Source organism: Nelusetta ayraudi, unplaced genomic scaffold (assembly GCF_046127955.1).
Source record: "Nelusetta ayraudi isolate G7.1 ecotype Tasmania unplaced genomic scaffold, CSIRO-AGI_Nayr_v1 ptg000013l, whole genome shotgun sequence".
Lineage (NCBI taxonomy): Eukaryota > Metazoa > Chordata > Actinopteri > Tetraodontiformes > Monacanthidae > Nelusetta > Nelusetta ayraudi.
Window position 1 is genome coordinate 280,315 of NW_027466063.1, and position 26,371 is coordinate 306,685.

Here is a 26,371-nt window from a genome sequence, read left to right on the forward strand (position 1 = left end):
ACAGGAGGTTCTGGAGACGGAGACGCCGTCTCCTTATGGCTGGCGTCATTTATCAGGCGAGCGCACGGCTGTCTCCTGATAAACACTCCTGGAACTGGTGCCAGTGATCCTGAAACCAGTCGGGTCTCCGTTGGGTTCCCCCCAGAGTGTCTGCGGCACCAAACGTCCACTCAGACAGCCGACAGCAACAACAGGAAGCCATCAGCCACAGTATGTTTTTAAAAAAAAAACAACAAAAAAAACAATACAAATCTTGCTGATTTGAATATTGATTTTATTTCCAAAAATAGGATGCCTGCACTTCTATTTTGAGCACTGAGTCATATATTAACTAGTTTAAATAGAATTTCAAACCACATGTTTAGTGAACTATATGACATCTAGCAGATTCCAAAATCCTGCTGGTAAACTCTGAAACAAAATAAAGCAATGAGGGTTGCACAAAATTTGTTTGGTAATGTTAGCCTCGTTGCAATATCACAATTCATTGTTTCCAGTGCAGTGATGGGGTGGAAATTTGAAAACTGTGCAATGCAAGGTGAAGCCATTCTGCGGTTGGGTTTGAAAGAGTGTTTCCGCCTGTGAAGTCACTGATTGGTGTGATGTTTTTTTTTTTTACTTGTGATGCCACCAGGCCGTCAGGCTGAGCAGAGTCACACAAAAATCACTTAAAAAGTAACACAAAGCACAAAGGGACTAGACTTCAAGATTAAGGGAAGATTTAAAAAAAACCAAAAAAACCCCCCCAAAAAACCAGTGTGTACATGATGGTCTGCCAGATGGTGACAACAGCTCGTTGGAGACGTTAGTTGTGTTTCAAATCACATCCTTTCATTTGTGTTTATTGGCTGTCGCTGCTTATCTCAACATGTGTAGCGCTTCCTCCAATGACACTGCTGTTCTGTGCGTACTAGAAGTGACAAACAGCTTTTTCTGGACGCCTTTACCTCCCTACTAAAGCTGCTGCTGCTTTAATGGCAAATCTCAAACAGACGGTGAAGCACATTGGCTAGCAGGCAGATGCTAACACTAGCTAGCCTCTAGCTAACACCACGCCACGAATTCAAAACAAAACAAAACAACAGTTCACCTGTTCTTAGCCATTTACCACGTCACTTTTGCATGAGGTCTCACAATATTTCGCACTGTGTTGTTGTATCATATTATACTAAATGCATAAATAGCGCATTGAATTTATATGAAAAGTGATCTTGGTGATACCCTGTCCTCCTCCTACACCCCGGAGGGCGGCTGGCAGAGCCGGGCCGTCCAATCACCGAGCATTACGAGTAATAAGTGAAACATTATGATGTCTGGCACTGGCAGCATCCTGGGGTTCGCTTTCTGTGTTATGTTTGGGTAAACTAGGTCAGTCACTGGTTTGGTGTCAGGGTTTATTAATATATCCGTTGACTCCTCAGAGACTGTGAGTATTTGAATTTGAACAAAGACTTTTAAATGAAACACGGTGGTCAATCCTCAACTGTATATTAAAAGGTTTGTTTGTCATGAAAATAAAGTTGTTGTCACGTCGTCCAGCAACAAGCAGTCAGACTTGACCTACTGTACAATACAAGCTGCTCTTAGCGCTCCATGTCTTTCTGACTGCGGCTTCCTCTCTGTCACCGCTGCAGCCGGACAGCGCTGCCGCGTCCCCGGGCTCCGGGTTCGGCAGCCACCTGGCTCCAAGTGCGTCAGTCTTTCATGTGCGCGTGGTTTCCTCACATTGTGCTGCTCGGCCGCTGGCAGCATGTGCAATAATATTTGCCCAGAATGTCATCCTTTGGGTGAGCGCACGGGAGAGTTAGCAGGAATCCTGGTTTGACCCAGCAGCAGCAGCACTTCATTGTTCAGCCCCCATGTATGAAAAGAGGGATTTCTGTCTTTCTGCATTCCGCTGATTTTCTTGTACAGAAGGAAAAAACAAAAACAAAACAAAAAAAATTGACATTAGCAATGCAATTAGCCAGAGGCTAACGGCGCAATACGAGATGTAATTCCCCAGCGTCTCTTTACACACACATTTCTTTTTTTTTTTTTCGTTGTTGTTGTTGCTGTGGATGAGTTTTTGCACTTTGGACTTGGATGCCATTTCCCAAACTCCACAAATCCATTAGCACTGAGGATCGCTCGCACAGTAGTTGGAAAGAATTACACTTATATCTCAAAAAGGAAGGAAGCTGAGCCACGTCAGGGCATCTGCCGAGCTCACGGGGTGCTGTTGGTCACGTGCAGATCTGCCAGCACTGTTTTTCTCAGGCTGCAGTGTCCGCTGATAATCTGCTGCATCACCAACCAGCCACAAACATAATGCAACCCTCGCAAAACTGCGACCAGCATTTTAAATCCATTACATTTACAATGAATCCGCCAGGACTAGAACAGGACTAGAATTTTTTGAAAACAAACATGATAATAATAATAATAATAATAATAATAATAATAATAATAATAATAATAAATAATCTCACTGGTTTCTGTTGGCTTGGTATTAACTATAAAAATATTAACGCTGACTTGCATTGCATTTTCCCCTTCTTTTAACCTTTCATCAGCAAGTCACATGGTAGTGATTCATGGATTCCAAACTTCAAACCAGGCATTCCACACACACACACACACACACACACACACACACACACACACACACACACACACTAGAGTTTAAAGGGAAGGTGAGCAACAGTTCTCAGGGCCATAATGCCTGGCTGTTGCCAGAGGTCAGAACACAATGGCCAGATTGGTTGGAGACGACAGACAGGCCACGGCAACTCAACTTCCCCCTCCACACACACACACACACACACACACACACACACTCACGCACACACTTCTCACAAATCAGCCGTGCGCACACACACAACACATGCAATCAGACAGAAAGCGAGGGCGACTTTGCAGAGCAGCCTGACTGGAAGTTTGCCCAACGTTTAGCCGTCAGTGCGAGGAACATGAAGGCAGAGTGGCTCTAGAGAGGCGGCTGCAGTGTCTGCCGGTGGTGCAAGGATGTTTGCGGGCAACAATTAGGGCCACTTAGTCCCAACACAAGGTTGTTAAAGCGCCGCGGAACGTGTAACGTCGCCGACAACGATCGCCCGTGGCGACCGCGTAGTAAAACTCGACTGCAGGCTGCTTCCAGCCGGATCGAATTTTCCCAGAGTGGTTCCTCGAACCTGCAGCCTCCATTAGAGCGCCTTCGGGATTAAAAAATTAAAAACGATTAAAATAGGTGTAACACAAGAATAAAATCAGTTAAAAACAGACAGGGTTGAGAGGGCAATTATGGGCTGGGAGGTGTGGTTATTATTGAGGATTTCTCATTATTCTTTGGCATCGGTCAAGGCACTGAACTGAGCTACTATCTATGATCATCTATGATGTGGATGCTGACGCAGATGTGTAAGTCGAAGAGAAAAACATCCCAAAAACAGGACAGTTGCTGAACCAGACATTTATTTAAAGCATTTTCAAGTCCACTGATCCAATGTGCATCACAATGGAAACGCAGCTCACGTCAACACGTTCTACAGCAGAAAGATGGAAAAAAAAAACAAAAAAACAAAATCATGATGGAAAATAGTTTACATGTGCAATATTGTAAATCTGTGGGAGGTACTGTACATCACCTGCAATATACATCCACATAGCTGTCCATGTAGGAATAGTAAACATGTATGATGTGTTTTCATTTTGTTTTTGAAAAAAATAGCAAACATTTATTTCATGTCATTTTCCTCCCAATTGTCAAATTCATTGACAAATTCGAACATCAAAGACATAAATAATTCTTGTGTTTCATCACCTCGGTCTCTCACTATGTACAGCCATTGCCTTTCCCTTTTTCTTATCGTAGTAATGCAACGTGTCCCGACGCCAATATAACCCTTTAAGTTCAAGTGTAATCCTTGTAATCAAAGCCAACACGGGGGCCGACGTCTCAGGAACTGTCTGTAAAAAAAAAAACAGGCTTACGTCAAAGTGTGTAAATCACTGGACAGAAAGCGAAAAGCCGTCAAATATTTATCCTCTCCGACTCCACCCAGAAACATATTTGCCAAACAGGAGGACTGCTCTGCGCGAAAGCTCCCGGACTGGCCGCCTGTTTCCAGGCATCCAGGTGCTACACAACTGCGGAGGATTTCTGATGACGGTCAGACTTCATAGTCAGGTTACACAAGAAGTCTCTGCTGAGGCGTGTGCGTGTGTGTGTGTGTGTGTGAGTGTGAGTGTGTGTGTGTGTGAGAGAGAGAGAGAGAGAGAGAGAGAGAGAGAGAGAGAGAGAGAGAGAGAGACAGAGCAGTGGGGGACGCAGGGGCCACAATCCTGTGCATTGTTTGGGCCCCTCCCCCCCCTCCTCCCCTCGCCGATCCTCAGCCGTCTCTGCTGCCCTGACCCCGATCACAACGTGGGAGGATGATGTTACAGGAAGCCCGGGACCCCCAGGAAGATAGAGCTACTCCACGGTGACAGCCCGGTCTTCACCTCCTCTTGGAGTGGCTGCCTGCGAGGGGAGGAGAGGGAAGGCGGGCAGAAGGTGAGAGAAGAGCAGAACAGAAGAGAGGAGGAGAATGCAGGAAGTGCTCCGGTATCTTCTTGCCGGCATGCATTCATTCCTCGTGCTACAAATTGTAGCACGAGGAATGAATGCCAAATAGACCTGGCAACCCGCTTAAAAAAAAATTTCCTCTGTGCCTTTACAAGGCCCCCCATTTTGATTCACTTGATGTTAAATGATAGAAATGCTACAGGCGATCCTAAGAATCACCATAGAATTCCCTGACTGCGAGAACAAAGAGTAGTTTGGTGCGGGCTGAGCGTGGAGTTCCTCAGTCAGCGGCGCTGTCAGGACACCGAGTGTGCCCCTGCTAGCCGAGGCACGTTGGTGGCGTGTGCTGTTTCAACCTTTCCTATGCGGGCTAAAAGAAGTCATGAGCACGATATGACAAAAAAAAGAAGAAGCTGTTTTGCAACAAAAGCACTGTGGATTAGTTGCGACTCCCCCCCCGCCCCCCCCGCATTTCTGAAAACAAGTTTAAGAGGAAATTCCTCAACATACAAGTTTCTGCCGGTCCTTTGAAATATTCCTCCTCTTCGCCACCTGCACGCCAACACAACTGTGATCCATCATCACCTCAAGTCAGGCTGCGGAGAGACCATGCACACCCATTCCCCCACCCCCACCCCCATGCCCAAAACCTCTCTACCGACGCAGCTCCTCCTCTGGTGAGTGCTGGCTGACTGACTGGGTGGTCAACAGTGCCGTGTCTTCCCCCGGCGGCCAAGAAGCGCCGCTGTCACTCGCAATAGACGTGTTTAACAGAAAAAGCGGCGCCCGGAGGGGATCTTCTCCTCGGCGAGCAACGGCTGCCAGACTCTGCTGAGCCGCTAGCGCGAGGCCGGATGTCTCTCGACAGTCGGCGGAAACTCCATTCAAGACGGAAAATTGATGCCCCGGAAGAGTAAGAACCATTAAAGGCTGCAGGCAAGCACGGTATGAGGGTACTTATTTTATTTGCTAAGTGCACTCGCTTATTAGCCTTTAAGTGGAGCTACAAAGAAGTGACGTCCTCCCACTTGACAAATGTCTTGACATTGGCCAGGCCTCACACACCACACACACACCACACACACACCACACACACACACAGGAGGATGTGGTGGCTTGGACAAACCATTACAGTCCTATTACAAGCTTTATGGTATGGGCACCCGGCGGAAGAGCTGGAGGTAATCACTCATCAAATGCAATAAAGATGCATGGGAGAGAGAGGATGGGCAGATTTTTATCGCCAAACTAAGAGTGCGGCAAGGCCGGCTGGTGCTTCGACTTCCAGTCCTTCAGCCAGAATTGAAAAGTGAGCAGCGGCAAAAGGTGAATTGCTTGAGTCACGGTTGAATCTCGGTTGGTTTAGCAAAACGTAGCATCTGGTTGGTCTGGCTGCTGGTTCATCAGGAGCCCCCAGGACGCAGCCACGTCAAATTTGGGGCTTCTAGCACATGAGGAACCCCGAAGCCCTAACCCTAATTTCAAACCCTAACCCTAATTCCAGCCTTAACTCTAACCCTAATGCCATGCAAGTCTATGGGGTCAAAGGTCAACTTTGTCCTAGAGACATGGGGCCACTTGCTGCTTCATGAGGATCCCTCAAGACGCACCCACGCCAAATTTGGGGCTTCTAGCCCATGAGGAACCCCGAACCCCTAACCCTAGCTGTAACCCTGAACCCAACGGTAACCGTAACCCTAACGTTCGGTCGGACCAATGGGCAATTTGTCGGACTTTTGGGAGGTCGGACTAATGGGACAGTTCCCGCAAACTGGTTGCCCTTCATTTGACTCAGTAACCATGAAGTAGCTCTCAGGTTCAAAAAGGTTGGCACAACGGCATCAAATTTCTTTAAATTACCTGTTTTGGTCAAATTCATGCCAATCTAAGCGAGTCTCCAGGAAACTAATTAATCCTGTTAGGGGCAGATCAACACTTCGTGTAGCGTGAGTCTCAGCACAAAAGCAGATTTTGTTCCAGCGTTCAGCACAAAAGAGGATAAACCTCCGCATGTAACTTGAGATAAGAGTTGGAGGGGAAATTGACCGTGACTCGTTCCCTTACTGTCAATTTGCACGTTGTTGTGAGTCTGCTTTTGTTTTCAGAGCAACACCAGAGAGAGCGGTTCTGGGAAGATCTGCTTATAAAGAGGAGGAAGTAGCGATAAAAATGAGATCGGGGGGAATGAGACACGGCCGTGTGTGCGTCAAACTCAATTAAACTTAAGACGACTGACGACGTGAAGACAAAACCCTGACGTGTAATGTTGAAACAGACAATCCCAATTCCAATCTCAACCGCACCACTCCACTGCGACAATACGCTGAGCACACAGAGCATCTGCTACTGTCAAGAGGCGCTCGAAGGGGCCGTGTTTGTCACTGGTCAATAAGAGATCTCCGGCGCAGCACACTTCATACAGATCACTTCATCCTGATCCGCTCTGCAGCACACTATCGCGAATACGTAATGAGCCAATGACACGGCACCAACGGGTTGCACGTAGTCGTGGTCAAGATGAATGGGAAGAAGAAGGGAAGTAAACATTATTGAAAGACCACAGCCTCCCATGTCGGTCCTTTTAGAAGCACACCAGCATCCTCAGATGACTTCTCAGCAGGACAATGCAACACAAGCAGAAAACATCCATCCATCTATTTTCAATACCCACTTATTCCTGAGCCCAGGGTCACGGCGGTCGGCTGGAGCCCCTCCCAGCTGTCATATGGTGAAGGCAGGGTACCACCCTGGACAAGTGGCCGGTTCGTCGCAGGGCCACATAGAGACAAACAACCATTCGCACGCACATACACACACCTATGGACAATAAGAGTTTCCATTTCACCTCACACGCATGTTTTTGGACTGTGGGAGGAAGGCGGGAAACACGGAGAGAACCCACGCAGACACAGGGGGAACATGCAAACTCCACACAGAAAGGCCCCCCAGGCCCGGAATCAAACCCACAACCTTCTTGCTTCTGTCAGAATAGAAAGAAAGACGCAAGTCTGCGGTGAAAAGCTGGCAGAGGACCGGCAGGGAGACCATTTTCTTACTTCCGCTTTGCCGTCCTCCTCCCGCTGTGGAGCTGGCAGAGCCTGGCCGGCTGCTGCTTTGTGGCTCCGACTGGGAGAACTGGGGGGCCAGAGCGGGACCTGGAGCTCGCGGACCACCGTTCCTGTTGGCCGCTCCGTCGGGCGTCCGGGGGATTTTGTCCTTACTTACAAACGCGGTGCAATCGCAGCTGCAAAAATACAAAAAAACAAAAAAAAAACAAGGACGGTCTATGAGTTGTGTGCCTTGCAGATATATCACAGAAAGTTCAATCCTCCTTTTGTTCAGTGCAAAATGGCACAAGGAGCAGAGCGAATGACGGTGGAGTGGCAGGAAAAGACACATCTGGTATTTCATTAAGTGACCTGGAGCGACACAGGCCATCTTTTGCAATACGATTTGAAATAAACACACCCGCAGACGAACTGAAAAGGCAAAACACGGATGTTTTTTTAAGCTAGCGTTGGGGTCAAGAGCAAGACATTATCAAGACTGCAGAGTATCGAGATCGAGACAAGACCAAGACTTTATATATCAAAGAAAAACAACACCGAAGCAGAAAAAAAAAATGACCAGCATCTTTTGAAAATTCAAGTTTGCTTCTAAATGGAACAGCATCTCTTTTCAGCTGCTTTGCCAACCATTTTGAACCATTTTCAAAAAAAGACCGAGACGAGACCGAGACCCTTAAAAAGTGGTGTGGAGACCAGTCTAGAGACCAAGACCTATCTCGAGCACTACAACACTACTTAAAGCAATGTAGGGCTCAAGATAGAGACGCATTACAGGCCCAGTGGATAAGATTTAGCGGTAGCCTCTGATGATAAGAAAGAACATTTCATAAGATGTTTACAGGTTAACAATCAACGAGACAGAAGCTGCTCATTTCTGAGTCATTCGATTGTCCAAACACTAAATGAGCTCTGTGTGACTGGAACTGCTATCTTATCCCGGTATATCAACTTTCCTATTTATCTGGCAACTTCCCAGCATAGATCTCACATTGAGGCCATCCAAACCAGAGTATCTGTTAATATTAAACCCTGTTTACTCACTTTGTTTCACTTCACACTATTAAATCTAAATGGCCTGTTATCATCGTCAGCGTGTGAGGCTTCTCTTGGATGTTTCCCCTCGCACGCAATGCAGCAGCATCCTGGCTTGGACATCAGCCAGAGAACAGGCCTCTCGCCCCTGACACTCGATAGCTTCCATTACATCGTATGAGGTCGATAACTTCCAGTGAATCCCTTGCAGGCGAATTAATCAATACCTGCGAGACGCAAAGCAAGGGCAACTTTCTATGCAATCATCCTCACAGCAACCTGTGATCTGCACTTTCTGGAAGCTTTGTCTGCAATGTAGCTATCGTAATATTGTTATGGTTAAATCTTATGGAACAAACTGCCCTATAAATGAGAATAAAAGTGCGGTTTAAGAAAGCTCTGTTTCATTGTCACCAAACTTGTGACATTAGACAGAATTGCACATCACAAAGGATGGGTGAAGTTAGCAGGCTCTAAATTTAAAGGCCATCAACCTGCTTGTGTACCTGGAGAAGAACACCGCAAATTCATTTTTAGGTTGAACAGAAGGCTGCCAGTGATTCCATGTCTGTATTGCCGGTACATTTCTTCACAAACACGCTATCAACTTGTTAGCATCGAGGCCACAGTCGGTCTGGCTGGTCTCGACCGCACGACGACGACAACAACAATACACTGCTGCCTATGAAGTTGGAACAATTTTGCCTTTGGACACAATCCTGTTTATCTCAACAACCTCTGTCATCACTGTGGTGACATTACATAATGCACCTCAATTACCCAGGTGAAGTTAATTCATGCGTAGCATTTGTTTTCTGCTACAAAAGCCAAGTAAAAAAAACAACAAAAAAACACATATTTTATTCCTGCTTTTACAAGCAACCGAGTCGGCCCTCACACTCAATGATGTCCTTTCAGTGTAAAGGCCTGCGAGTCGAGGCCGACCGAAGGCTGTATTGTGGAGGTGTTTTACGTTCTTGGGAGAAAGCGGCGGGGAGTGATAACAGAGGCGGTTTCCTGGGACTCGGCGCTCTTGGCGGGACCGAGGAGTCAAGTTCCTCTGGGATTTGAAGGAGCGGAGGAGCGGGGAGGTGGTCGGGGGGGGGGGGGGGGGGGGGGGGGGGGGGTAGTTTCGGCTCAATGGGCCTCTTTGTGGCCGCCGCTCATTTAAACGCATGTCACAGCCCCTGCAGACCGGTTTGGCAGCGCTGAGTCACCCGTCGGTGCAACTCAGCGCCCCTGCCACACAAATACACCTGACACATATTCTGGTGCTCTACCTCAGCTGACCTGGAGTTCCTATTCTTATTTCAGCAAACCGTTTTTTTTTTTTTCTTTTCCAATTTGCAAAAGAAATGTCGTCATATTCCAGATCAGTTCAAATTGTGTTTTTATTTGCGTTTTAAAGCATTTTTTTGCCAAGTTGCTTTATACACATTAGGAATTATTCAGTGGACACAAATCATTCTAAGAATTAAAATTACTCATTGCGAAAGTCAACTGAGACAGAGACACAAAGTCAATGTTTACAGTGGCTTCACTGTTCACTAAATTCCCTTAATCGCTGTCAGTTGGTGTTTGGATTAACCAGTCAAAACTTATATCGCATCCTCCCTCTGATCAAATTCCCAGTCACTTCCTTGGTCCTTGTCGCTCTTGAAAATGTTCCCAAATCAGTCGTGAGCTCGTTTTTAGACGAAGTGAGGAGCTCTGTCAGGTCGCTCTCAGAGGTTTTGTGAATAAAGGCACCAGATGTGTTTCATTTACTTGGCCAAGAGTCCGTTGTGTTCTTCCAGGGAACATCCTTTTCGGCCCTCGTACGGTCCTTCCAGCTCCGACTCCTGGGAGAATCTGCCGCACTCCGAGTCTGCTTAGGCAGAAGAGACCAAGAGAGAGACACGCTGAGCTTTTAGTCTCATTCCCAACCGACTCGCTCTGAAGTCTAAACCCCAAAAACTTGTGGTAGAAACGGTGTGACAACGCCCTCATGTCACACTGGAATGATCTCTTTGGCCAAAAGAAGACACAGGTCGTCCTGCTGAGGCTTGATCACCTCATCGTGCCTGAAAATATTACAAAACCCCCCTGCCACGTGGACACCGACCAGAGGAAATCAATGGGATGCAACATTAAAAGATGAGGGCCAGGCGGAAGGGACGTTAGAGGCTAATTTTTCCAAAGCTGGCAGAGTATTTGATGAGTTACAGACACATCAGCCAAACAATCTGAACACTGGCCCACCGATGCCGTGGCGGAGGGAGTCGTCAGTGCTGGGACGGCTGCCAGAGCGCGTGGGAGGGCGGGAGTTGTGTCGGGAGGTGGGTAAACTTCCTCCGTCGCTCTTCTGTCTGCTCGGCGGCAACTCCCGGGTGGCCTGGTCCCCCCGACCGCTGGATCCATCGTCCCTGCGTTCAGACATTCACATCATTTATCACCATTTATTAAAAACATTGGATGAAGTCAACTATGTTAGAAGAGCGGCCGGTTTATCTGAGGGCGCCTAACGTATTCATAAGGTGCCTTGTTATTAGAACACCGGCTAAGAGCAAACACCAAGGTGACAGTGGAGAAAAATTGTTTTTGACTGCTGGCACTTGATTAACCGCAACCTTTTATTGAGCTCGCAGGGCACTCGAGTTGATCAGATTTCAACTGAGTTGCAGTGGACTCTAAAAACCGGTTTGTGTTCTTCACAGGTAAAGATGTGGGAGGCACAAAAGGGAGAGCCAAGAGCTCTACGCTGCTCTGAGGAAACATCGAATGAGACCAGGAAGAAGGAGCAGCAGCTACATGGGTGAAAAGGAGCTTTTACACAGAAGTGGATGGCGTTTTCACATTAAGAGTGGGATAGAAATGGTTCTGAAGGTTCTGAAGGTTTTCCTCACTTGGTTTTTGTAAACTTTCAAATAAAAACACTGCGTAGAGGCTAAATATGATCAATTATTATCAATTAGGCCCATTAATAGTTTTCCATTCACCTTCTAATTTCTACTTCCCTTTTCCAGAAACTTTGAATGGGATTTTTACCAGATGGATGCACAACACAAATCTAAAGCAATTTAGAGCATAGGCACTTCTGGTGTTCCAGGCAGGTGACTAGTTCACTTTAGCTACCCAATACCTTCTGCAGATTCATTTCTTTTCACAAATTCCCGGCAGGTATGCGTCGCATACTCTTTCAAGGCCTGCGGTAACTTGCAGCTGAACAAAAGGTGATCTGAAATAGTGACCTACAGGTCAAACTAGACCACAAGTTACATGGCTTCCTGGAAGTGGAAGGATGTCACATGCACTTGCATGAAGATAGAATTCACTGGTGAAAAAATAAAAACTGCTCACCCAGGATTCCCTGACAACGTGTGGGGGGGGTCTTTGACTTACGCTGCACCGGTGTTACGGTGAGAACTTGGTGTGGTGGGCCGCTGCAGAGGTTCGTCGACGCTTTGTTGGGGCAAAGCGGTGGACTTCTTCCTCACTTTGACCGAGTTCGTCATAATCTGAAGAGGGAGGGAACCAAGAGGAGACATGATGATAAAAAAATGAAAAAAAACTTTGCTAAATGGCCAAAAAAAAGAAGCCCATTTTGGTCTGCTAAGGTATCAGTCCTGTGTCCAGCTACCATCACAGTACTATAGCGCACATTAAGGCAAAAAGAAAGATCAACAAAGGAAAATAAAAGACCGACACCAGTTTTGTTTACACTCATTGTGATGCCTTCGATGTCACGCTGGTCTGAAAAAGTGAGCAAATCCCGTTCACACCAACCCAATGCTTTTAAATAATCACAATGCTCTGGCACACATTAACGCATTTTAATAACCACTATAAAGACCATCCGCTTGTTTGCCATTTCATTCGATGAGTGATCGGCCGTCCTTGGGCCCCGCCCACCACTGACAAACCGGCGCAAGGTTAGAGGCTTTTGAACTTCAAGGCCAGTGACAAGTGATGATGTGACACTAATGCATGAGTGAGTTGCTTAAAGCAAGACTCATACTTAGTGAAGAAAACAACCCCGATACGCTCATTTAAAAAAAGACTTTATCAATAATATGCACTTTACACACCACCAAGCTCACACCGTTGATTGAACGGCTGTCTTTTCCATGGTGGGCAATGGGACACATAGAATTTCCCTGAGGGGATGAATAAAGTATCTACCTACCTACCTACACGGCAACAGTTTTTTTTTTACAGCTCCAAGAGCTGTCGGGAAATTTAATCGCTTCAGAATCCTATGGCCATCTGAGTCCATCAGATTTACTGACCCTTTGGTAAAAGGGTGGACAGAGCATGTATACGACACTACTCCGCGAACGCTGAAAGTGGCAAATCAAAAACCAAAAAAACAAACCAGGAGGCTGTGAGAAGCGAGTGAAGTAGGAAGTGACTGGAAGAGAAATGGTTATTTATTTAACCAGTACGGAACAAAGACAGACAGAGAGAAAGGGAGAGAGAGAGAGTATGTGTGTGTATGCGAGTGCTCGTGCGTATATGTGTGTCCCTACACCCAAGTATTCGGTGGTCAGCAGACTCTCTCCTGATAGCTCCCTCGGTTCTGGCTGGAGAACTTCTTCCGCGTCGATATCAGAATCCATTAAATCTTCCTGTCGAGACAAATACAACACGTTTGTCGGAGAGAATTCGTGGCAGACTCGTCGCGCCGGCCATCATATCGCCACCAATGAATGTGAGCAACTCCAAATGAGTAATGTGAGCTTTTGGCCTAGTGGGTCAGGTCTGTGTTTGGACATCAGGAATGTTATCAGGCTCGCAGCCACTTTGTTCCCGTTTTACCGTCAGCGGGATTTGACACACATCTGCTGATGTGAGTGCTGCCGAGAGCGACCTTTCTACCGGAGGTGAGCGAAAACTCCTGAGGTAGGCATTTTGTGCAGGAAGACAAAAAAAGTGGGAAGACAGAGGGAAAAAAAAATCCTCGGCAGGAACGATCGATGAATGCAGAAGGAGTGGGTTGACCGCTGATACAATGCTGCGGATCACGAGACACCTGATACCAAGAGGAGAGCAGCCCGACTGCTCCACATTCCACCCTTCAGCCGCCGTCAGAGCCACTTCTAGAGCGGCAAAATATCACATCCCAGATCAGCCCATTGCGAAACCTGGAAAGTCGGACTCGATCAGTCAATTTTATTTTGGGACAAAGGCAGCAGGCAATGAACAAAGGCCCACGGAGAGTCACTGGAGATTCCTCCATATGCCCTTATCTTGAATAACCTATTTTCCCACAGTATCTGCTGAGCCCGATACCGCCGCTCACACACATGAACACATACAGACGCGCGGTGGGAAAGACACCGGCTATCTGTGTCACGGTGAGATTGCCATCTCCGTGTTCCTGAAATGGCTCCAAAATGCAGCTTCTGTACAGTTCACCGCCTGAATTGTGTCGATTGCATTTACTTTATACGTTCTATGACCCGCGCTGTATTATTCGACTTATCATGATTTGTGACATAAGAGTGGTAAATGCAGTCGCCTTTCACGGTCTCGCAGGATTAATGGAGATCTTACATCATGATCTTCCTCCTCCTCTTCGTCGTCGTCCGACTCCGGCCCATCTTGGTCGACTGTGTGAAGGCGGAACAAAGATTAGCGAGTAAATATATCATCCAGAGGGAAAAACACATCGCTTAATATTTAGCCTGTTGTTCTCAAAGCACAAGCAGAGGGAAGCAGGAAGAGCTGATACATGGAAGAAAAAAAAAAACAGTGCTTCACGGACCTGAGTTGAGCTGCTTGATGATGAATTCGATTTGCCTGTTGAGGTCGGGACTCTCTTCCCTGCTGTAGCAGCGGAGGCTCTCCTCTAAACTCTGCACACACACACACACACACACACACACACACACACACACACACGCACACACGCACACACGCACACACACACACACACACACACACGCACACACGCACACACACACACACACGCGCGCGATAAGTCAACACAGTTTTCAACTCTAAATATTCATTTTTGAGATAAAATTTGTTGGCTCCAGTCACAGCTTCCGGGAACTCTGACAGTCAAAGTCCTGTTCAGCATTAAGTGCTGAGCTCACTGACAGGACAGGACGACACTAATTTCCAGCCTAAGAAGATTATGGGAAGGGACGTGCACAGATAGACTCTCTTATTACTTATTTTATTCTGATGTCATTTTTCCTGAGGCAGACACTTTTACTTTCTCGTCTATATATATATATACAGTATAAGTGTAAGTCAGTAATAGTTTATTTTCGAGACTGAACTTAACAGAGCCTGACGACGTTCAAGCCGTCCGTGTAACGTCTCAAGCAATGAAAATGAGCTCTGTCTCTGATCGCCTCGACGATGCGCGAGTCATCTCCTGTTGCGTTGCACCTGCTGCTTCCTGTCTAGACCGCGGACGACGCGCGAGGACGGACGGATGCGGGGCGAAGCGAAGAAGACAAACTGTGTCTGTTTCCTGCAAGCAGGTGAGGACGTCGCCGCTATCTCACCATCTCAATGGCTTCCTGTCTCGCTGAGGGAATAGACAGGATACTGTACAGGGCCCCATTCACGTAGGGCCAAATCTGAGGAAGAGAAAAACGACACAAATAGGCGTTAACGCGCCCACACGCCCACACGCTCACACACTCACACACTCACTCACACACACACACGCGTCTCTTTAGAGGAACTCAGGTCAAATGGATGCAACTTATGTGAAAGTGCAACAAAACAAGGAAGAAAAGGTTAGCGGGGACTCTCAAAATACCAGTACGTTCCCCATGTAAAGTCATTGCAAGTGTATTTAATCTGCATGATTCATCTTTTCATTTCTGCAGAGGAAGATTAGGACACAAATACTGCATTCATAGTTTATCACTGCGAAACTATCCAATGAAAACGCTTTGTACTGTTTTCTCTCCATTATTTATTCATATTGTACAAAGAACAGTGTAGGACATATAAATAAAGTATTTACTATTGAAGGACTTTGGTGACGTGTGTGCATTAACAGGTGCACATTACCTCCTGGTTCTCGTGTCCCAGGAGGTCAGTCAGGACCTTCAGCACATGCTTCGTGTCCTCTGCACACTTCCTTTTTCCTGTCAGGTGCACGCACACACACACACACACACACACACACACACACACACACACACACACACACACACACACACACACGAATTAGTGGAACTTTTTAACTTTTTAATTTTAAATATTTTGCAGCATTGACAAGACATTAACGTCCGTTGCATCATGTCAAAAGATTCTGATGCCTAGCTTAAATTTATTCAGCAAGTCTGTGTGTGTGCGTGTGTGGGTGTGTGTGTGTTCACGTTGTTCTCTCTGTTCCTCCGTTCCCCTCACCTGCTGTCCTCAGACACAAGTTCAAGAGCAGCGCCGTGGAGTACACCAGGGTGTTGTCATTCAGGCAGTCCGAGTCGTGCAGCTCATCCACCAGCCAGCCAATCAGATTGTCCTTTATCATGGCAGTCTGCTGGGCCCGTCTACCCAGGTCAGGAGTATCAGAGGCAAACACAATCTTAGGTCAGTTCTGATCAACACGTCTGCTAAGGACTCATACCATCACAGGACATGTGACCTGAACGTTCACAGATAAAATGCTTTGCAGAAAGGCGGCTCTACTCACACAAACAGAAGAGGCAAAACAGAGTCGAAAGGATCAAGAAATAAATGGGGAGAACAGGAAGTTTTCACCAAACATTTTGCGTGTTGGCTCTGACTCGGAAAAAGAAGTGAGACTAAAAACACCTCAAGCAAGTGTGGGAACTTTAATGGAAATTGCAGCAAGTTGTTTTGAATTCTGCTGTTTCCCTTGAGACAAACTACCACTGCAGGAGCAGTGAGAGCAACGGGTTGCTCTGTCCAGCACCCACAAGCCACGATATGCAAATACGTTTAATCTCACTTCACCGGTTTATTTGGAAAACTACCTGAGGCTGAGTTTCTGCAGAGCCACGAGCACATTCAGCCTGCTGGGCGAGTCTTTCTCCTCCGCCTTCAGGGAGTCAGTGAGCAGCTTGAGCAGCGCAGGGCTTTTGGAGAGGTAAACCCGGCCTGTGGGGAATAAATGAGGGAGAGTCGCACGTCTGAATGCCTTGCTGGAAAGCTTCATCGCCATTAAATATCGTCACCCTATTAAAATAATGGCCTAAGTCATTTTTTTGAGAAAATTAGTTTTTGTCTGAAATGATCTTGTTAATTCTGGCCATCTCCTTTTATGTTTTCCCAAAAACTTGAAAAAAATAGGGTGACGATATCAAATAAATGTTTTGTGGCTGTTTCCACACATGCACAGATCTTGTGAACCTGCTGATTCTCCTCCTCACGTGGCAATTATTCAGTAAGCTAGTTTGTGGCTCGTTTGTGTCAATATTCAATTATTATTAGTGCTGTACGAGACAACGGGTTGTTTGTTTTTTTTTCTCGGCAAACATCCTCCCACAACGTGCCAGTGTTTGCCGGAGGTGTTCATCTGGAGGAGAGGAGGAGAGGAGCGCGACGGCTGCTTCAGCGCTCACCTTCGGCGAGGGAGGCGAAGGCGTTGATGAGGCGAGCCATGTACTGGCGGACGCTGTCGTTGCTCGCGTTTATCAAATGGAGCACACGTTTCTGTGGAAAATAGCAACGCAAATGTTAACGACCATAAAGCATAAACCTCATATTTAGTGAATTCCTAAACAATTGACTTTGAATAAAGGTCTGAAAATGTTAATGGAACGTGAAGAAAACGTGTGCACTGGTCCCCTCTGACAGCCTTTTCTCCAGGGTAGCGGTTAGCGGATTTGGGATCACTGCTCAGTACGTTTTCAGTACAGAGACAAATTGATACGTAGAAAAAAAGACTGGTTAATGACATTAAAAATGCCAACATCCAATAATGGCTCACTGGGTATTAGTGATTAAAGTTTGGTTGTGCAGCAGTTAAATAAGACAAAAAAAAATCTATTGTACTGAGAGCACTAAAGCTGCTGAAAACTTTCATTTTTGCAAAACTATCATCAAATGTACTTTTTCCCTTGAGTACATTTCTAAACCTGCACTTTCTTTCCCTTGAGTAAAGGGGTTGAGTATTATTTTACTCAAGTACAGAATGTGAATACTTCACCACCCCTGTTTAACAGTGTTTGGCTTAGAGCAGCGGAGTGAGCAGAAAGACCAGGAGTTCAGGTGTGAGGTAAGAATGACTATTGTTTCTAGAAGGCAACCGTGTGTAGCACAGCTGCCCGAGGCTGAAGGCCAGATCAAGGTCATGTAAAAAGATAATCAAAACAAAGCCATAAACACCTTGCCGACAGCCAGTTTTCTAATATTCCTTTCAGAGGAGGGAACATGATCCCCTGGCCGGGCCTTCCACTGACAAAACAGTAAACTGAAAGGTGCCGAGACTGGAAACTCAAGTCTGGGACTTAAGAAGACGTCCCCAGAGGCGCTGGAGGGAAAATCAAACAAAATGCCACAGCACATTAAAGCCTAATCGTAGGCTTAATGGCCATTTTAATACTTCTACATAACAGGATTTAAACAAGAGCACAATGCATGTGCGTCCAAAAAAAACTTTTTCATCTATGAAATCTCTAATAAAAATTTCGATATGATCTGATGGACCTTTAGCAAGGTTTACCCAAGGGTCAGAAAAAAGAAGGAAGGGCACAATCAACCCGCTCAGTTGATCACTTTGAGCCTCCCCAAAATCAGAGTGCAGCTGCGAGACAACTTAACTTCGATCATAAAGACATTTTCCTTCCATTCTAAATCACGTTTTCATTTTACATAGTTTCAGATTCCCTTGCGAAACAGACACAGCAGCCCCCAAAAAAGAGAAATCCCCTGTCACTCATCTCCACGCTTGGAGACATTTCACCCCTTTCCTACCTGTTTGGCGTCGTGACACTCCAGCAGATCGTTGCTGATGTAGGCCTGGAGGACCGTGTCCCTTTGTTCGCCGGGGAGAGAACGTGTCAGCCTCTGAAACGCACGCACACCATCGCGACAAAGCCAGGTAAAGCGTGACGGTGTTGTTTTTTTGGTTGTTTTTTTTTGCAAAGTAACCGGACGCTGGAAAACAAGGCTCCCTTGGTTGGGAAGCTGTGAAATGGCAAACCCACCCAGCGCAGTGCCTGGAGCAGCAGGGAGCGCAGCCTGTCCGGCCCTTTCACGAGGTCCTTCTTCAGCTTCTCGTAGTCCAGCGAGGGCAGCATGGGCACCTCCTTCGACCTCCTGGAGGTCGCGGAAACGACACGCACGTTTGTGTTTTGTTGCAGCCGCGGATCAAAAGCGTCAAAGGCAAAAAGGAACAAAAAATAAAAACCAACAAAACATTGGATACATATGGAGTGTGAGCTTACTGCGGCGCAACGGACGCTCTCAGCATCGAGGAGGCCTGGAAAGGGAAAAGCAAAATTCGACTGAGTAATGAGGTAGATTTAGATTTGCCGCATTTTATTGGGAGAATGTCGTCCATGCTGCTGCTTTTTTTTTTAACTAGTCTGAAGATTTTTTTTTTTTTTTTTTAGACCTTCATGCATCATGCTTGTTCAATTCAGATCCCGTGCATTCACGTTAGTGCACCGTGTTAAGACGCGGCCCATGCAGTTACTGAAGGATTTTGTAGTGAGAAACAGCCGTGCCTTCTCTCCGTCCCTGGAACCGCAGGAAGAGATGACTTGTGTCATTGTGTTGGTGGTGTACGTGTGTGTAGGAAGGGTGAAAGGACTAATTATTGGCGTTTTCTGCAGGTGAAAAGGGAGGTTTTAGAGCCCTGAAATCCAATCCGAGGGCCCGGGTGGCTGGAGCCATAGCGGGAGCCTTGTAAGGTCAGGGAAGCGATCCGAGTCGTCTGATGTATCGGGTGATCGGGGCCACATTTTTGCTTTAATGTGCAACAATACGGAAGCGGAGGGAGAGCGTACGCAGCGCTTGGATTCCTTCCCGAATTCCCTCTCTCTTCAGGCTTTTCTGCTGCCCTGAAGAGGAGCAAAAGGAAGATGCGGCCGCCCAGGACACGCGACACTGCGATGCCCCGCCGCAAGAGGCTGCCGGCAGCAGCAAGCACGGCAGCGGGAAAGTTGGGCCTCGTCAAGAAAGAAGAAGAAAAAAAAATCATCGTCCACAATGACTCGATAGGAAAACCACACCATACTTTTGCGCTCATATTTCAGGACACAAAGTGAAGGCTTGACCTGAATTCTCTGACAATGCAAAGTTTACATAAGAAGTGCCTTAACTCTACAATCTCCGCAGCGTTTCTCCCTGTTATTGACTCTTTTATGCGCCGTGACCCTGGGACAACACTCGAAAACCATCTATTGTCAATGTTATTTGCCTGTCATGTTGTTTTTCCCCCTTAGTTTCATGAAACTTTTTTTTCCAACTCTTTAGCAATAAAAGAACCTGAATGAAACCAAAACACCTTATTTCACAGACAACAGGAAACGTATGTTGTAACAAGGAGGACAACAGGAAACAAAGGCTAATTTATTTCGCCATTCATCCTAAAATATGGTAATTATTTAATTTGGGATGCTGCCACAGATGGATTTTGAATTGTGATACGCCGCCGTCGGTTGTTAATTGGGTCTATGCTGCTCTCTGCAACCTGAGCACAGGACACTTTGTCTGCATTTAAAAACCTTATAATAGCTTTTTTTTGGCCCTGTCAAGTCCCTCTCATCCAAGTTCTTTGAAAGAAAACTGTGAGCTTGGACAAATAATAGGGGGAGAAAACTGACACTGGCAGCATTTAGCCTTAAAAGAAGAAGACAGATAACCCATCAGGACTTCAGAGGAGGGCAACAAAGGCCGCAGTCTTCAAGAACAAATGAATTTAATGATGAGGTACGCCCTGTAAGAGATGCTCCCGCTCGCTACCACTAAGAGACAGCAAATGAGGTCAAAAGACCGTTTAAAGTAGGACGGTCTGGTGTAGGAACGAGAGGAAATGGAAGGCAATCTAGACCACAGCTGAGGAACGGAACTGAGGGTGGTTGATAAATGCTTGCGTCGTAAAGGACCTATGGAGCAGACAAAAAGCATGTGAAGGGGAGGAGGGGTAAGAAGAGTAGGAGGAGGAGGAGGATGAACAAAGATGATTAGCAGGCAAGTGGGAGATGAATAGAAGTAAAATATGAAGGACACATGCACACATACATAAATAAATTAAACTTACATAGCCATCATCATAGGGACTCATTGAGTAATATCCCTTTTGTGGACCAAAAAGCATCACACGCACCCAACAGAAGAAAGACACAGACAGACAGACAGACAGACAAAGAAAAGATCATCAACACAGAGGGAAACAAGATGTCGCAAAGCAGAGTTTCTATGCTGCAATGGAGGCTGCTGGCATGTTGAGGGCCGATTTGACACTCAGCGCTACAAACACAGTTACCAACGAGTTTGAAAATCGCACTAAACTTAAAATGTATTTTCAGAAAATATTTGAGAATGTCAGCGAACACGCCAGGTGAAGGGTGACAGTGTCTACAGTTCACCTGAAGTTGTGGGTAGTTTGATGTGAAAGTCACCAACATTAAATTCCTCTTTGTTCAAGTAGACGCATAGAAAATATTGTTCACGATTAATTTTCCCATGTTCTTTATTCTATAACCGCTTGTTCAGTTCATTGTACGATTCGCTGTGTAACAAAAATAAAGCTGCCTTGTCTATAATTCTCATATACAGGACAGTTTCATACATTACCGTTTTCAAAATCTCTCCAATTCACGCATCATTGAATGAATTAAATGAACTTAAATAGAAGCCATTAGATGAGAAGCTGTGTCTGAACTCTTGACTCCTAGTGTATATTCAGCATGTTAGCGAGACTCTCGCACGTGCATCTTCCGGATCTGGCCACAAGTTTTCCCGGACACACGTCTTGGAGTGCCGCTAACCCTCCCTACTCAAACACTATTTAAAGCGGCGTGTAAACTTGGTCAGGGTTGACGTGACGTCACGAGCCTGCGAATTAAGGAGGCGACCTCCCCGACATCGTGCCACAAATGGGCAGAATGATGAGGCCTTGTTCTTCAAAGTGAAGACGTGTGAAAGAGGGACGGAGCGACAGAAGGTCTGTGTGTTCGTTCTTACCGTGCCAGGTCTGGTGAAATCAGCGCTCTGGGCCAGGCTCTGCCTCATTTGGCAGTTGAACAGGCGTGCGCACACACTCTGCAGGTACTCAGGGGAAAACTGTCCAAAAAAACACAGTCGGCCCCTTGGGTTTAAGATACCTGGTGTTGGAAAATAGGCCTAAGCAGTGATGCACTGGCCACGTGTCCACCCACCATCTTGCCACTGACGGCAGCCTCCAGCGAGTCGACCAGCTCAGCGGTGATCACGATGAAGTTGTGGTAGTCCGCTTGCATCTTGTTGAACTTCTGCACGTCGGTGGCGATCCGGCGGTCCGACTCGACCAGCTGGAGCTGGAGCAGCTGTATGGCCTCTGTGGGCAGAAGCGTCAAGATTTCCAAAGGGGAGCTCACTTCATGCGAGGTTTAATGTGCTTCTAGGGATGATGTGTCTCTAGCCAGTCAGTGAACTCCCGAAAGAGGAGAAAATACTTGTGTTCTTTACTTCTTCTGAACTTCAGAGGACCTGTGCGAAAATGCACAGCTCTGGAAATTGACCCTCGGTGACATCAGAGGGGGCAGCAGAAGCTCTCCGTGGTTACTGACCACACCCCCGGTCAGGCTTTAGAATTGGTTCCGCCCTATGCAACCCCCATATGTGTGTTTCCTTTGTTTTTTGTTTTTTTAACGTCCGCATGACGTATGTGCACGGTGCAAAAAGTTGCAAAGTCTGTTTAGCCTCACAAAATAAACAAGCCCAAGTCCGTATGTTAACATTTCCAAAGCAATCCCTCTTTAAGCCGGCAATGAGTTGTGATCAAACTTTTATGACTCTTATCAACATTGCCGATGCATCTATCCTCCACTGGAGGCTCAGTTGTAAAAGTCTAAAATAATAACAATCATGAAACCCAACATTGTTATATTACTGGATGTAACCGCCTTGGACAGCTTAGAAAACCTGACTGACACCGGCGAGCACAAGTTGTTATACAAGTGGTGCTTGTTCTGGGTTGTTCATTAATCGTTTAATTCACACCATTCAATAATTTCCCACATTTGATAACGGCATCATCACGGGTCCATAACTGGGTATTTACCTTTAGTGTTTTTTCCTCCTTCCTTCTGTGAGACACCAGTTAAAGAACATACATTATGACTCCAGGGTAAACAGTCGGTGGCCAAATTGCTCACATTCTGTATGTACTGTCTGACAAACACAGATTATGTTGTACATCCTGGTGCGCAGGTGAAAGTTACGGAGCGGCAGTCTGTTTTAGGATTAAGACAAGTTTGTCTCCTTGCATTGCACGACTCAAGAGTTGATAGAGGACCGGCGCTGGTTGTTTAAATGGGATAGAGACGGGGCTATTTTACAAAAACCAGTGGGTGTGCAAACACAGCTGTCACTCTGTGTGTAAACACAACGCACGCAGACAGTGCACCTGACCAACAATTAAGGTTTCGTGGATTTCCATGTTTGTTGTTTCAGCTGTTTGATGCGCCGGCCATTAGGCTCCGCTCACAAGATGATAGTTGTTATGCCGATGGCCACACTGTCAGTGTCAGCCTGGTATCCAATAAAAGCAAAATATTTATTATCCTTCACTTGCCCCCTCGACGCCGACCGAGTGGGGATGAGTTTGTGTCATATGAGGTCCGACTGTATTAAAGAGGAAGGCAGGCACTCATGCAAATTAGGCCTGGGGTTTGTTTAGAGGACACAAAGCAAACCAGAACCGGGCAACATTGTGGCTGGGAAAGAACGCCTCAGCTACATCCAAGTGGCTTTTTATTGGGGATTTTAAAAGTGCAACTTAAGATGGAATGGAAGTGACTGTTTTCTGGGCCTGCGTTTGATCGCAGAGTTGTTCTAAATGCGCGTGCCCCTCGCTTTGACTGCGCTAAATCCGATTCCTGGCTGCATTGGCGCCCTTTAGTGAGTCGACACAATGGGCTTTGGAAGCCACAGCTGTGGGAGCTGTCAGGCATTGTGCAGTCAAAGTAACCTTTAGGAGGAAGACACTGCCAAATATTCAACTCTGTTGATGCCTGATAGGTTGTGGGGGGGTTGTTAGATGAAAGGCATTTGTTTTGATGTGCAACATTGTTTTATAACAGTGATTGTTCTCAGAGTTGCATACATATACAACCTGATATTTTGGAATCACCGTTGAAAACCTCACTTGGTACCGTTTTCTTAGCAAGTCACAAAAAAAGGATACATATATGCTCAGCAGCCTCGGGGTGTTGGACGACTTCAGCGTCACGGACAGAAACCGTTCCAGCTTATCTTTTAACTGTGTCATCCAGGAATCCTGGATAAAAAAAAAAAAAAAAAAAAAGAGTCATGCCCATTGTGTGTGTCCATTCAGCGTGCTCAAGTGTGACGGGTAATGCTTGGCTGGCAATGTTTAACTATTTCAAATGTAGATGATTGGCAAAGGGAGAAACCTGGAAGAGGTCCTTGAAAGAGGGGTGGACAGCGGGGTTGGGAATGAAGGCTAAGGCGTAGTAAGACAGGAAGGTTGTGCTCTGGCTCAGCGCTGCCCCCCGTGTCTCCAGGTACTGCTTGAAGTGAGAAATCCGCTCCTCAAACTCAGCTCGGTCCTCGGGGAAAGATGTGGGTTTGAAAGGGGCACACTTTACTTGTTGGTTAGGGCCAAAATTTCAGCTGAACTCTCTGAATTATCTGGTCTGTAGTAGCTAACACATAAATGTAAATGTACAATTATATACTGAACCTGCAATCAATCAAACTCTCCTATTACTTCTTACTAATATTTTATGCACATTTATTACAAGTTTAAAAGCATTTCTTGCATCACGTGCCATGTATTTTGAGAGACAAAAGCCTGCAGCACCACATTGTGGACATTTTGGAAACAACAACAACGGGGACGCAAAGAAGATACGTTACAATTTTGTTTGCAGATAACTAAGAATAAAACTACTCCAAACAACCTTCATTTTCATTTCTTGGGTTTGCAAACTGCAAACTATGCAGACAAAAAAATGCTGCCATCAAACAATCATACATACTTGTCTGGCAGGGTGACTTCGCAGTGGGTAGATGGTAAAGTGGATGTGAAGATAGAACTCTAGGCTCTGGGCATCAGTGTCTGAATCTTTAATCTCTGCGGGAATGTTGTCGTCCCACAGTTCAAAAAACACTTTGTAATCTCCATCATCAAAAGAGCTGAAGAGGTCATTCTAACGGTAAGAAAGCAAAACAAACCAACAAACAAATAAATAAATTCATAGAATGGTCTTTTCACTCCTACTTCCCAAATGTCATATAGGATTTTTTTTTTTTTTTACCTGAACAGCGCGCGTCTTGGAATCTCGAAGTATACTTCCTTGGGGTTTTGAGACAAGCTTCCCTTTGTTTTTACACTCCTTGTCAAAAATATTAACAGTCTCTTCAAAGTTTTCAAACTTTAGGTACTACAACAAAACACAATACAGACACACAAAGTGTTAATGAGACCTTCGCAGAATGGATGGCGTTTTTTCTAAGTTACATAAGCAAATCTGTTTATTGCCCCCAGAGAACAAATAAATATGAATATTTACCTATCTATATACTTTTCTGTCCATCTATTCATAACTTTTTTTTTTCCTACAATGAGCAGTTTAGCGCTGCAGACTAAAGAGTGACTGTCCCGTTTAAAGCCAGAATGTTCATCAGGTGCTTGTATTGTTTTATTATGAAATTATGAAAGTTTGTGACCTCCATGATCATCCCAAGAAGATCTGCTTCAGTTGCCAAGATGTCCCCCATCTCGGCTGCCTCACCGGAACTCATGTGAACACTCAAAACCTGTGAAATTGGCAAACCGTGGTTTAATGTATATTTATTCATAACAAAACAAATTGTTTGAATTAGAGCAAGGATTTTTTTGGGGTGAAAAAATTGAGAGCTACACATTCCACCGTTATAACATAGTCAAAAGGCATACACCTTATTGTTATGTTATGTTATGTTATGTTATAGTTGGACTTGCGATCCAGAAACACAATTTATTTTTTGTTTGTTTGTTTATATTGTACCTTGTGTTTGTATGGTTCCTAAATGTGTAATTCTGAGGTGTGCTATTTTTCAAGTAGACCTCCACATTTCTAATTCTTAGCTTAAACGTATTGGTTTAGTATTTACTTTAAAGACATCAATTTAGGCAAAATACGACAGCAAATAATGCTGCCCAAGTGCACGCTAGCTCAGATGCTAACTTGACGAGAACATTAGAAAACGAATCTGCTTGAATTCTCTTTACCTTATTCGAACATTGTTGAAACTAGGCGGTATCCTCTGTGTCGTTTTGTCGCGCTCATCCGGAAATATAACGTAAAAGATAACATTTTTGGATGACTAAGAGATTCCTGTTATCCCTTGGCTAGCCATTAGCTGGCAACCGTTCGCTATAAGGACGCTTGAAGCACCTAGCAACAGGCATGACGGAATATATGCTGAAAAGTAGACGTCGACTGTCGTAAAGAACGGCAACATTTTAACTGTTACTACCGTGTATTAACATTTTTCCCCAAAAACCCCAAAACCAGCATATTTTTTGGGGAAAAAAACTTTTAAATTTAAGTATAGAAAATTTCCATATTCTCCCCCGATTTTTTTTTTTATT

At 45.7% G+C, this 26,371-nt stretch overlaps 1 protein-coding gene across 5 annotated transcripts; it reads right to left on the reverse strand.

Moving 5' to 3' along the window:
• Window positions 1-3,435: 3,435 nt before the first annotated feature.
• Window positions 3,436-26,260, reverse strand: armc9 (armadillo repeat containing 9). Of its 5 annotated transcripts, none has more exons than XM_076022599.1 (26): window positions 26,009-26,258; window positions 25,465-25,554; window positions 25,053-25,178; window positions 24,774-24,944; window positions 24,186-24,341; window positions 23,957-24,049; window positions 22,832-22,856; window positions 21,948-22,105; window positions 21,754-21,852; window positions 20,828-20,863; window positions 19,008-19,042; window positions 18,768-18,879; window positions 18,535-18,627; window positions 17,181-17,271; window positions 16,593-16,716; window positions 16,006-16,145; window positions 15,664-15,740; window positions 15,147-15,221; window positions 14,393-14,483; window positions 14,182-14,237; window positions 13,155-13,253; window positions 12,028-12,143; window positions 10,888-11,051; window positions 10,414-10,513; window positions 7,603-7,790; window positions 3,436-4,501 (listed from the first exon to the last, which is right to left on the reverse strand). In XM_076022599.1, exons 2-26 carry the CDS (start codon window positions 25,537-25,539, stop codon window positions 4,479-4,481), a joined length of 2,523 nt encoding a protein of 840 aa, XP_075878714.1. In that variant the 5' UTR covers window positions 25,540-25,554; window positions 26,009-26,258; the 3' UTR covers window positions 3,436-4,478. The 5 variants fall into 5 exon arrangements, with proteins under 5 accessions (XP_075878714.1, XP_075878711.1, XP_075878710.1 ...); XM_076022596.1 differs by lacking the exon at window positions 3,436-4,501 and adding an exon at window positions 5,640-6,683 and having other exon boundaries at window positions 26,009-26,260; XM_076022595.1 differs by lacking the exon at window positions 3,436-4,501 and adding an exon at window positions 5,640-6,686 and having other exon boundaries at window positions 26,009-26,260.
• Window positions 26,261-26,371: the final 111 nt, after the last annotated feature.